The following is a 13,096-nucleotide window of genomic DNA, read 5'->3' as shown; positions in this document are numbered from 1 at the left end:
ATTGTAAGAAATGTTTGTCATAAAAAAAAATCAATCTGTCTAAATGTTACTAATCTAGTTGGGCCGAAGTTTTTCAAACAAATTAGTAATTTTAGCACTTGAGTTGGACTTTACAATGTTTATAACTGTCTTTAAAGCTAATTTGAGTATATTTAAGATTCACATTGATATTTGTGGATAAGATGGCTGTCTGTCTAAGAGATTCTTTGACAGATAACCACCTTGCTGGTTTCGTAAATGAACAGATGCTGAACATAAAACAGGAAAGTGTGGTGTGCCACAGGGGTTAGTCTTAGGCCCTTTGTTGTTTCCATTTACATGTTTTTTTTTCAGTTGATTATATCAGGAAATTATTAAATAAGTGATATTCAGCTTTATATTTTCTTCTTTAAAGCTGGCGTGATGTGTTAAACGTGTTATACAATTCATATTGGTAAATTTAAGCCTGATCTAAAAAAAAATAGACATAGTTGGATTGCTCCATAATGAATAATGGCTTTCATGTCATATGCATTGCTGTGCGATAGATTATTCAACTTTTGTTTATGAATAAAAATTTTATTTAAATACTCAAAACTTATGTAATATTGCCTGGTTGACGCAATGTCACATGAAAAACAAAAATGCAAAAAAAAGTTGAACATTGTTGCCACCAGATTTTGACCAATTTACTCTTGTTACCATGATGCCATCTTATAAGTCTACAAATTTACATTATACGCTGTGAAAAAATGCAAGATTTCACACAATTCCTTCATGTTGTCTCAGCAATTGTTTAAGTTAACCTAATTGTTTTTACAAATTTAAGTTGGTTGAACATAATACAATAAAGTTATCCCACAAAAACCCTCAATAATTGTGTTGATTTGGCTCATTGTAAATAAGTAGTTTGAACAAGCAGCATGCAATGGTTTTGAGTGTATGTACTAATTTTAACTACTGTTAAATCCATAAATTTGTCCACCGTAGGATAACTCTAACCACTTTTATTTTTTATCTTTCCTGCATTCATGATGGTCCGGGATCCAGCAGCGGTTGATTTCAGATGATGGAGACGGGAGGTCTGGAATGGAGAAAGACTGAATTACAGTACCTAAATGTGTTATATTGATCCATAACACTATAAAATATCAACAGATTCGTTTTAATATATACAGTTGAAATCAGAATTATGTGCCCCCCTGAATGATTAGCCCCCCTGAATTATTAGCCCCCCTGTTTTTTTTCTCGCAAATTTCTGTTTAATGAAGAGAAGATTTTTTTTCAACACATTTTTAAACATAATAGTTTTAATAACTCATTTCTAATAATTGATTTATTTGTTCTTTGCCATGATGACAGTAAATAATGTTTTACTAGATATTTTTCAAGACACTTCGATACAGCTTAAAGTGCCATTTAAAGGTTTAATAGGTTAATTATGTTAACTAGGCAGGTTTGGATAATTAAGCAAGTTATTGTATAATGATGGTTTGTTCTGTAGGCTATCTATACAAAATATAGCTTAAAGGGGTTAATAATTTCGACCTTTTAAAAAATTAAAAACTGCTTTTATTTCAGCGAAAATAAAACAAATAAGACTTTTTACTGAAGAAAAATATTATTACACAAACATAATTTTGGAAATATTTAAAAAACAGAAAAAAGTCAATGGGGGCTAATAATTCTGACTTCAGCTATTTAACTCAGATAGAACATGTAATCGCTCTTTTATGATGTGTGTTTATTCCTGTTTAAAACAGTGCATTATGTACTATGACTTTGAATCAGAGTTTATTAATATGCTTGATTTAAATCAAAGATGTCTAAACTAGGGCTCGCCGGCCAAAGTTGGCCCAATGTTAACTTTTGATTTGACCCATCATACCATTCGAGAAAAAGAGTACGAGGGAGAGGGGGTTGGGGCGAAAATCTTTTGACAGAGATTGTCTTTTCAAATTAAATGTAACCTTTTGTTTGTTTGCTTTGTAGTTTCTTTTTGTTTTTTTAAATGAATCTAATTTTTAAAAATGTAAATACTGTCATTTGATAGATAGAAGGCAATGTACAGGACATCGGCAAGCAAATCAAGTCAAAGGCAGGTGCAGCTTAGTGTATTTAGCATTAAATTCCATTATGTTATTAAAAGGATTATGTTTTTAATGTAATAAGTTCATAATAAAAAAAATCTAAATATACTGTATTAGTTAATATTATTTAAAGCAATGCAATGATTTGTAGCTATTTTTAAATATTAGGAAATTAATTAGGAAAACTTTAATGTGAAACAGTTTGGTATATTTACCTCCGACCAACAGCCATCGATCAACTTTGGGTTTTGGCCCTTCATAAGAAAAAGTTTGGACACCCCTGATTTAAATCATAGTTGATTAATATAAAAACATTCCAGAGGATTTAAAATATGTATTCAATGAAGTGGCTTAGTGGTTAGCTCTATTACCTCACAGCAGAAAGATCGCTGGTTATAGTCCCAGCTGGGCCAGTTGGCATGTTCTCCTCATGTTGGTGTGGGTTTCCTCCGGTTGTTCCGCTTTCTCCTACAGTCCAAAGAAATGCACTATTGGTGAATTGAATAAACCAGGGGTCACCAATCTCGGTCCTGGAGGGCCGGTGTCCCTCCGGTGTTTACCTCCAACTTGCCTTAACACACCTGCCTGGGTGTTTCAAGTATACCCAGTAAGACCTTGATTAGCTTGTTCAGGTGTGTTTGATTAGGGTTGGAGCTAAAATCGGCAGGACACCGGCCCTCCAGGAACAAGTTTGGTGACCCCTGGAATAAACTAAAATGGCCCTAGTGTGTGTGTGTGTGTGCGTGTGTGTGAATGAGTGTGTATGGGTGTGTCCCAGTACTGGGTTGCAGCCGGTAGGGCATCCGCTGTGTAAAACATACTCTGGATAAGTTGTGGTTCATTTCGCTGTGGCAACCCCTAATTAATAAAGGGACTAAGCCAAAAAGAAAACGAATGAATGACTGAAATTGGCCGTAGTGTATGAGTGTGTGTGTGAGAATGAGTGTATGTGGGTGTTTTACAGTACTGGGTTGCAGCTGGAAGGGCATCCAATGTGTAAAACATGGATAAGTTGGCGGTTCATTCCGCTGTGGCGATCCCTGATGAATAAAGAGACTAAGCCAAAGTAAAATGAATGAATGAAGTGAAACAGAGTATTTGTACATGGAAACTGAATGTTTATACACTTCTATACTGTAATTTGTACCTTTGTACCTCTATTTTATTGTATTTAATGTACTGCTATGTTGCGATCTTAAGAGAAAATAAAATGAAAATAGCTGAGATTTTACTTGTTGTCTTGTTGTTTTACAATAATAGCCTTTATTTTGTAATAGAAAGTTTAATGCCACCATCTGTACATATACAGTACATCTAAACCTGAATCTGAATTATATTTGAACTTAATTATGATGTTAGCATCCTTTATTCTGGAAAATGTACTAAATAACCTTGTTATAAAATAATAATTTAATAAATATGAAATATATTAATAATATTTATGTAATAAACTCCCCATGTTTGTCTGGGTTTCATCCGGGTGTTCCAGTTTTCCCCACAAGTCCAAAGACATGTGGTACAGGTGAATTGGGTGAGCTCAAATTGTCCATAATTTAAATGTGTGAATGCAAAAGTCTATGGGTGTTTCCTAGTGATGGTTTGCGCTGGAAGGGCATCCACTGCATAAAACACATGCTGGATAAGTTGGTGGTTCATTCCACTGTGGCGACCCATGATTAATAAAGGGACTAAGCCGAAAAGAAAACGAATGCCAGCTATAATTATTTTAGTATTTGGTTGATTTTAAAATGTTTTTGGTTCAGAAATTCTGTTGTGAGTGCCTTACACACGTTAATAATCAGATAATGGTCAGAAAATCTTTCCTAAACACTTTTTGGTTATAACTAAATTGGAAAAAAGTTGAAAATTGTATTAAATTGCATATTATAGCATAATATTTATTTTGTTTAACACTTTTTCCCCCACTTAGAATTCTGACAGTCCAATCAAACAGGCCTCATTGAAAGTTTATAGACTGTTTACAAGTTAACTAAATGTTTACTATTTTATTTCACACTAAATAGACATATTCCTTTAATGTTTAGTAAACCACTCGACTGTCTCAGCAGATGTCACTTAATGTTTAAGTGTTACAATTATGTTTTTGTGTGTGTGAAAACATATAGATATCATACTTGGCACTTATTCTACATTTTTGTGTCAAGTTTTATATTAGAATTTCAACCCCAGGTTAATAAAGGGACTAAGCCGAAAAGAAAATTAATGAATATAATAAAATAATTATAAATATTTAAGTTGCTGGCGGTTCATTCCGCTGTGGCCACCCCTGATTGAATGAATACGTTGCAACAAGTTGAAATTAGATGAACTGTAAGGCTATTGGCAAATAGTTAATAAGGAAAAACTGGTGATTTCCTATTAAACAAATACAGCAAAACTAATTTGAAATGCATGCTGAGCAAGACAGACAGGTTAATATCCGTGAAAATGTTCTGTCTTTAATAACTTTGCTCGATATTACAATTAATTCTTTGGGATAACTTAAAATACAAAAAAAAAATGGCATGAATGTGACAAACAAGCCATCAATTTCATAACAGTCCATTCAAGGATTTTACATAATATGTAAATTAACAACAAATAATTAAACAACATATAAAAATAAACTTATTGAGGTATAAAAAAATGTATATTTATATCAAAAAGTGCAGCGAAAATAAACACAACAACATACACGCAGCCTATATGTGGAATAAAAAAACAAGTGCCACAAATAACCACCAGATGGCACTACGATCAGTCAGCGAAGGGTTAAAACCCCAAGCGTCCATCAGATCATTCCTGTGAATGCATTTAACCTGGAATATTTCCGACAGCCATAACAGACAAAGGCGACATCATCGCCACCTAGTGAGCTGTTGCGACATCATCATAATCATCTGCTTGCCCTGATGCCGTCTGCAGTCTCCTCTTCTGGTAAGATCTGCTGGATCTGACATCATAAACCAGCACAGCAATAACAGCCACGCCCACTACAGCAGAGGCAACCAATCGGATCACGGTTTCAGTAAAGCCACAACAGTGAACGCGGTCTGAGGAAAGAAAAAAACACCTCTTAATAATTAAAGGTTAAGACAAGTTTGCCAGATTTCTAATAAGAGCAGTACCTGAACATGACTGACAGAGTGTGTCCATGTCCAGATGTCGAGTAAGGTTCATTATAGTGTTGTTGACCACACAGCTGTAGGTGTTTTTATCCTGATATTCCACCTCCAGAGGTAGAGAGAGACTGATGCTGAGATCAGACGCACTGATGCTGGACATTAAACTGTTTCCTTTGTACCAGGAGAGACTCACAGCACTCACGCTCACCACTGAACACACTAGTGAACACTGCTGGAGTGATGCAGATGAAGGACATTGTGGAGAATCTGTGGTGTTGATGACGGGAATTGGCAGAGGAGCTAGAAAACATGAGAGAATACAGATGACAGTGTTGATGCTTTAAAGCAGGTTTACCCAAACTTTTCAGCCCGCGACCCCTTAAATAACAACTCCAGTAACTTGGACCCTCACCATGCTCGGAGGTTGTTATCAGCATACAAATATTGCTCACAATGGTGCACACACACACTAATAGCAACAATATAAACATAAGCATATTGTCAACACAAAAAGAGTGCAACAGTCTTACAACCATCTCTTTTCTTATAATCATTATTAATTTGTTTAAGTTAATATTAACCTCACTTAATGAGAATGGTGAGCACAATGTTTATAGCACAAAACTGTTTTTGGTTTAGTATTGAAGACTTTGAGCCACTTGGAGATCATCCTCCTTGTTCGGGGGGGGCTTTATTTTTTAATGTATGTGAGTGCTGTAAAGGTGTCAAGGTTTAATATTGTACCGCAAAATCAATCTGCTGCAACTAACGCTATTGCTGTGATGTTAATCGAGCATAATAACCCCAGGGCTCGCAAATAAAAGATAATAATTGATAAATTATGATAATTCCAAAAGTTTAATAAATTAGATGAACTGTAAGGCTATTGGCAAATAGTTAATAAGGAAAAACTGGTGATTTTCTATCAAACAAATACAGCAAAACTAGTTTGAAATGTGTGCTGAGCAAGACAGACAGGTTAATATCCGTGAAAATGTTCTGTCTTTAATAACTTTGCTCGATATTACAATTAATTCTTTGGTAAAACTTAAAATACAAAAAAAAAAAAAAAATGGCATGAATGTGACAAACTAGCCATCAATTTCATAACAGTCCATTCAAGTTTGCATGTTCTTCCTGCGTTCCCGTGGGTTTCCTCCGGGTGCTCTGGTATCCCCCACAGTCCAAAGACATGCGATACAGGTGAATTGGGTAGGCTAAATTGTCCGTAGTGTATGAGTGTGTGTGTGTGAATGAGTATTTGTGGATGTTTCCCAGAGATGGGTAGCGGCTGGAAGGGCATCCCCTGCATAAAAACGTGCTGGATAAGTTGGCGGTTCATTCTGCTGTGGCTAACCCGGATTAATAACGGGACTAAGCCGACAAGACAATGAATGAATGAAATGAATGAGACTTTTGGAAATCATCAAGCAACCCCCCGCTCATTTGAGAACCACTGCTTTAAAGCAGGGGTAGGGAACCTATGGCTCTGGAGCCACATGTGGCTCTTTGATAAAAATAAAAAAATGTGGCTCTCCAGCTGTCTCTTTTCAATAATATTTAAAAAATTTTAATTACTGTAAATGCTGTTATTGAGCATTTTTGCATAATCGCATATTTATTTTACGTATTTGTTTCATATTTCATTCTTTAGTAATTTAAGGTCATAATATTTTGTATTAATTTAGCTGAAGTGTATTTATAAATGTAAATGTGTTGAAAGGTTTAAATGTGTTATTATTTCATATGTTGTACTTTAAGACATTTTTTATGGAAACTTGTCACTTTGAGGAAATGACGTGTAATGTGAGTGACTTATTTATGGGTCACCGGATAGACTGACGATGATCAGACGCATGTCAGTGCTGTGTAAATTTACATGTCTTTAAGAAGCATAAAGTTTCTGCTGTCATAAGCCAAAGGACAGTGAAGAAGACTTTATTAATCCAAGGACCCTCTTTTCATGACAAGCGACCAACGAGGTATTTGTTTTGCTTATTTAATGTATTAGATAATCGTGGTTTGTGAAATTTCTTATACGTTTGTACTGTGTTCATTTACTAATACAGTTCTCACGGCGTCATGGCGTCACGGCGACAGCCGCAAAGCACATTATGGACGACCTTAAATAAACGCCCGTTCTGGAGTAACAACCTGTGTCTGTGTTGTTGTGAAGAGAGTTACAATTACAACAAATCAGTTTCCTATTAAAAATGCAATTACAATATTCTTTTTTTTTGTTTTTTTGTATTTTCTACTGCATAATAAATAAGAACTCAGTTGACAATAAAAGGACGTTTCAGCCAATGTGCATAGGTGATGCTGTGGTTTAGAGTTGTTCTTGTTTGCTTTGACCTGGTTAAAGAAACTAAGTTCCACTTCATTTTCATCATCACTATCCCAGCAGAGCAGAAGACAGGTCTTGCAAATGTATAAACCATTTCTCATTGGGTTGACACATTTTCCCCACCGTTTTTCAAAACAGTTAACACGGATGTCATTCAAGCAGTCCAAACTTCATTGTTTTAGCTGTGGTAACCAAACAGAAACCCTCTGTTTCTAACCATTAGAAACTACCAAGATCAGTATGAATTCACTGAAGCACCGGTTTGACACTCCTTTACACAGATCTTCAATTAGCAATCAGTTCGCAAACATTAAAAATGGTGGAAGGTCTGTGTTGTTCTGTGCCAGCAAGGATGGAGGAGGTGGCTATGTGGCTATGTCCTATACTCCCAATAGATTTGACTTTATATTGGTTTACATGTGTTAACTCTAATATTTGCAGTATTTTTTTACTTTTGTCTTTTTTTTTTTTTTTTTTTACAGTATTTCAGTTTTCAGCCACAGTTTGAAAAAAAAAAAATGTCATGAACTTAATATAATTTATTCTAGTGTTTCTCAACTGGTGGATCGCGACCCACATTTTCAGTGGGTGGTCAGAGTGTGTGGTCAAAAAAAAAAAACAACAACAAAAGTTTAATTTTAAACTTATTTTGACTTTTATTTTGAAATGCGTGCACGACAACCCTGCCGTTTGACATGTGAAATTTAATTTAATTATAGCAAAAGATATGTCAAAGCACAAGAACGACCCCGAATATGTAAAGTATGGATTTACATATATTAATGGGAAAAAAGACTTAAAGCGTCAGTTTGTCATAAGCAGCTACGTGCTCTCACAAGAGAGCACGAAACCGTCTAAATTAAAAGGGTGTTTAGAAACCAGACAATACTTTTTATTAACAGTTTAGTTCATGGTAACAGAACCTATCCTTACCCTAACCACTGTTTACAGTATTTGTCGTTTTTACTTTGTAATATTTCTATAATTTGATACATTTTGTTAAATGACAGCAATAAAATATTGTTTATTTGTAAGTCTTGGTGATTTTCTTACGATTTATCAGTCACTCCTTGTTTATGTTAACAAATAAATACAAATTAAATTTAATTCCTAAAACTGTATTATAGTTCCTAAAAATTTGGGTCGCGGCTTGATGACCAAGTAAAAATGTGGGTCCCATGGCCAAACTAGTTGAGAACCACTGATTTATTTAAAGCAATTCTTATTCTGGACCCAATTTTTTGCAAAAAGGCAAATTTGACAGCCCAAATAAAACACAACAAATGGCATTGGCAAATGGCAAGCAATGGTGCACTGATTCACACCGAGTTCTGTATTTTGTATTTTGTTGTCCATTGTGTAATGATTAATTGTAAGAGCTCATATACTTGTTTGCAAGCTGTGTTGTTTAAAGGTAAAACTAGCTTTTGTTGCATATTTTAAATATTTTGACGCGGTATGTGCCTTTTGCAAGCAAAATGTGTCATTTTGACCATGAGTGCCGCTGTTTAGGTCTGTGTGTTAACTGTTTTGAAAATATGGAGTTTCAGTTGACGGCTGCATCAAAGCAATCAAGAAAAACTGTAATATTATATGCATTAATACAATCACTGACATACCTGGACAAGGTTGACAGAGTATGTCGATGTCCAGATGTGTGGTCTGGTTGCTGACGGGATTGTTGACCACACAGCTGTAGGTGTTTTTATCCTGATATTCCAACTCCAGAGGTAAAGATACGCTGCTGCTGAGGTCAGACACACTGATCTTGGACAATACACTGTTTCCTTTGTACCAGGAGAGACTCACAGCGCTTACATTCACCACTGAACACACTAGTGAACACTGGAATGGTGCTGAGGGTGATGGGGAAGATGTTGATGAAGAACATAGCGAATAGTCTCTGGTGATGACAGGAATGGGTGGACGAGCTGGAAGATAATAAGTTAAGTTTTTAGACATTTATAGTGTTTGTGATTACAGTTTAACATGTATTCTTGCTCACCATAGACAGAAACAGTGAATGTCTTCGTTGAGACTGTGGAACTGATGGTCTGTAGCTGATAAAGCCCAGCGTGCTCAGTTCTGATGTTTCTGATAATCAGAGATCCAGTTTCGTACTCCGGCATCAGTCTGCTGCTGAATCTCTCGACAGGCATTATGACGTATTCTCCGTTTTTCTTACTAAACTTTGCAATCATTGTCCCGTCCGGTCCAAACCTCCAAATTAGCAGCTCATCTCCGTGTACCTCAGCCGGTAATGTTACCGTATCTCCCTCCAACACCAGTTTAATTTCATTTGTCTTCGCACCAAACACACCTGGAGAACATTGGGACATGACCTGGTACTGAACTGCAGATTATTTGAAGAGTCGTCTGAAAGTTTCTTGTAAAATTAGCATTTTGTCATATGTTTGTGTTCAGTAATTTCACTTAAATACCTATTCATCACCATAAAAGTGAAATCACTCTTCATAAACAGAGGAGCCCGAGAAAAAGCTCAAATTAGAAGAATATTTCTGACGGATTTTAGAGGCTTCTGTATCTAAACTTTTCAATTGGTACAACCTGGTTTTGTTAAGCATCTGGGTATTGTCAAAAATAATAAAATAATTTGTTTAATAAATCCAGATCATAAAGAACAGAAGCCATAAAAACATGAATAACTTACCAGATCGGCGTTCAAAACAGAAACAGAACAAAACGAGTGCGTAAAACATTTTCCTCCACGTTTCAGGAAAAACAGCAATAAACACAAATGTCCAAAACATTTAACCCATCCAATATTAAAGACTAACCCTATTTAAGCCGAGGTTTTTATAGCTTTCGTGGTAGGTAACAAGCGGAATAACGCAAGACGAAACTTTCAGTCAGATGAACTCTGCGCGCCCCCGTGCGCGTGCCTGTAATCGCGGTCGTGTTTTAGGTTTCCTGACCCTGTTTCTTCTGACAACCTGTCTGTCTATTACATTTTTATGATCTTCTGTCAATGCTATCTATCTATCTATCTATCTATCTATCTATCTATCTATCTATCTATCTATCTATCTATCTATCTATCTATCTATCTATCTATCTATCTATCTATCTATCTATCTATCTATCTATCCACCCATCCATCCATTTTTCTATCTATCCATCCATCTTATCATCTATCGTTCCATCCATTTATCATTCCATCTATAATTCTTATCTATCTATAATTCTTATCTATCTATCTATCTATCTATCTATCTATCTATCTATCTATCTATCTATCTATCTATCTATCTATCTATCTATCTATCTATCTATCTATCTATCTATCCATCCACCCATCCATCCATCTTTCTATCTATCCATCCATCTTATCATCTATCGTTCCATCCATTTATCATTCCATCTATAATTCTTATCTATCTATAATTCTTATCTATCTATCTATCTATCTATCTATCTATCTATCTATCTATCTATCTATCTATCTATCTATCTATCTATCTATCTATCTATCTATCTATCTATCTATCTATCTATCTATCTATCTATCTATCTATCTATCCATCCACCCATCCATCCATTTTTCTATCTATCCATCCATCTTATCATCTATCGTTCCATCCATTTATCATTCCATCTATAATTCTTATCTATCTATCTATCTATCTATCTATCTATCTATCTATCTATCTATCTATCTATCTATCTATCTATCTATCTATCTATCTATCTATCTATCTATCTATCTATCTATCTATCTCTAGTTATATTTATTTATCCAATGTTCTATCCATCCATCTGTCCATCCATCCATCCACCTATCCATTTTTCTATCTATCCATCCCTCTTATCATTTATCGTTCCATCCATCTATAATTCTTATCTATCTATCTATCTATCTATCTATCTATCTATCTATCTATCTATCTATCTATCTATCTATCTATCTATCTATCTATCTATCTATCTATCTATCTATCTATCGTTATATTTATCTATCCAATGTTCTATCCATCCATCTGTCCATCCATCTATCCACCTATCCATTTTTCTATCTCTCCATCCCTCTTATCATTTATCGTTCCATCCATTTATCGTTCCATCTATAATTCTTATTCATCCATCCATCCATCCATCCATCCATCCATCCATCCATCCATCCATCCATCCATCCATCCATCCATAATAATGTATAGTAAATACTAGTGTTTTTGAATCATAAGTGCTTGAATGAATCTGCAATGGTAAATCTGTAGTATTCTAAATAAATATCCTAATACTTTCCGGGCTCATTGCACTTTAGGCTTGCTAGGTGTGTGCTTTTTTCTCGAAGTGACCTGATTTTTTTCCTTATTTAAAAATAATAAAAATGTATTTAAAATGTGGCTCAAGATAGGCCAAACTTACATGACCCACATATCTATTATAAACATGTGGGCCAAATACTACAATTTACATCTGCCCCAAGTATTGTGTGTCGCCTTAAAGACAGTGCCACCTCTGCCAAACCCAGGCCATGTTTGGCCCACATGCTGTATATCAGCGCTGGATAAATGCCTCCTGTGCCAGATTTATGCCAAATCTGGGCCAGAATTCTTTGCTATGTGGGCTGAATATAAGTACTTTTTACTTTACGTTTGTTCTGTGAACTGCATCCACTGAATTGTTTACTATAGTTAATTCTGCGCAGAATGCTGGATCATTTAAGAACAGAGTTGTAAATATGATAAATGTTATTATTGTGGTTCAAAACACTATAGTGGCCTGATTATAAGCATGTGTTTCTTGTGGGCACACACAACTGGTTTTCTTGCGAACTGATTCCACCTTATTCATTTTTCTTAACACTCATGTTAGGTCTAGTCAAATCGAAACTCGAAAAAGGCTTGATTCCTTTATCTATGGAAGGAAATGTGGTTTTGGTCTGATATATGGACGACCGTCTTCAAGTGAGATACGTGGCATGTGGGTGAAGGGCCTCTTTCCTGTCCTGCAAACAGAAACCTCATAGACTGATTTCCTTTAACACAACACAAAATATAGTGTTAAATGGGTCAAAGACCACACAGAGTGATTCAAACGTGTTGTTTTAATTAAAACAGATTTTTAACACATTATTTGGTGAAAAACAAAAGGGTAAACGTGTATGATGAAACTGAGATGTACATTAAGACTAACAACATCAAATATCGAACATACACATTTCTGCAGCTATCAATGTTGTAGATTTGTCCAAAACTGAAAGACAAAAACAGGATATGTAACTGTACAGAAGGAGGGGTCTAGTTTCCTGAAACTTCTGCTACACTTTATCATATATAACAAAAGCATCACTGAGGATTAAAGGTGAAGATTTTTATATATAGTGTAGGGAGATGTAGTTTTTTGGTAACACTTTTCAATAAGTACATGAATAATGATGTGTTAATATGTAAATAGCATAATTATATATAATTATGTCATGACTTTACTTGGAGGGGCACATAAACTCATCCTTAACTACTCTTGAACTCCTGATGTTGACTGAACATTTTTCAATTGTTATTCAGTGTAAACGCTCAAGACAGATGTGCATA

General features: G+C 35.1%; 2 protein-coding genes across 2 annotated transcripts in view; one reads left to right on the top strand and one right to left on the bottom strand.

Moving 5' to 3' along the window:
* Positions 1–13,096, top strand: part of LOC147838394 (uncharacterized) — a 900,722-nt gene that overhangs the window by 833,172 nt on the left and 54,454 nt on the right. The window lies entirely within an intron of this gene.
* LOC101886679 (uncharacterized) lies at positions 4,509–10,454 on the bottom strand. Its single transcript, XM_087303608.1, has 5 exons — positions 10,213–10,454; positions 9,547–9,861; positions 9,161–9,472; positions 5,198–5,494; positions 4,509–5,122 (listed from the first exon to the last, which is right to left on the bottom strand). The coding sequence occupies exons 1-5, from the start codon at positions 10,310–10,312 to the stop codon at positions 4,938–4,940; spliced, it is 1,209 nt and encodes a 402-aa protein (XP_087159734.1). The 5' UTR covers positions 10,313–10,454; the 3' UTR covers positions 4,509–4,937.

The sequence above is a fragment of the Danio rerio genome, chromosome 22 (assembly GCF_052040795.2).
Source record: "Danio rerio strain M-AB ecotype USA chromosome 22, GRCz13ab, whole genome shotgun sequence".
In the NCBI taxonomy this organism is placed as follows: Eukaryota; Metazoa; Chordata; class Actinopteri; order Cypriniformes; family Danionidae; genus Danio; species Danio rerio.
Note: the sequence above shows the minus strand (reverse complement) of the source record. Positions and strands in the feature narration are given on the sequence as shown.

What these genes read in the sequence shown, in the direction of transcription:
- LOC101886679 (XM_087303608.1), bottom strand. Translation starts at nt 10,312, where the DNA reads ATGTTTTGGACATTTGTGTTTATTGCTGTTTTTCCTGAAACGTGGAGG. An exon ending in ATTCACTGTTTCTGTCTATG is followed by an intron (nt 9,473 to 9,546) that starts GTGAGCAAGAAT and finishes ATTATCTTCCAG; the next exon opens with CTCGTCCACCCATTCCTGTC. An exon ending in ACTCTGTCAGTCATGTTCAG is followed by an intron (nt 5,123 to 5,197) that starts GTACTGCTCTTA and finishes TTCTTTCCTCAG; the next exon opens with ACCGCGTTCACTGTTGTGGC.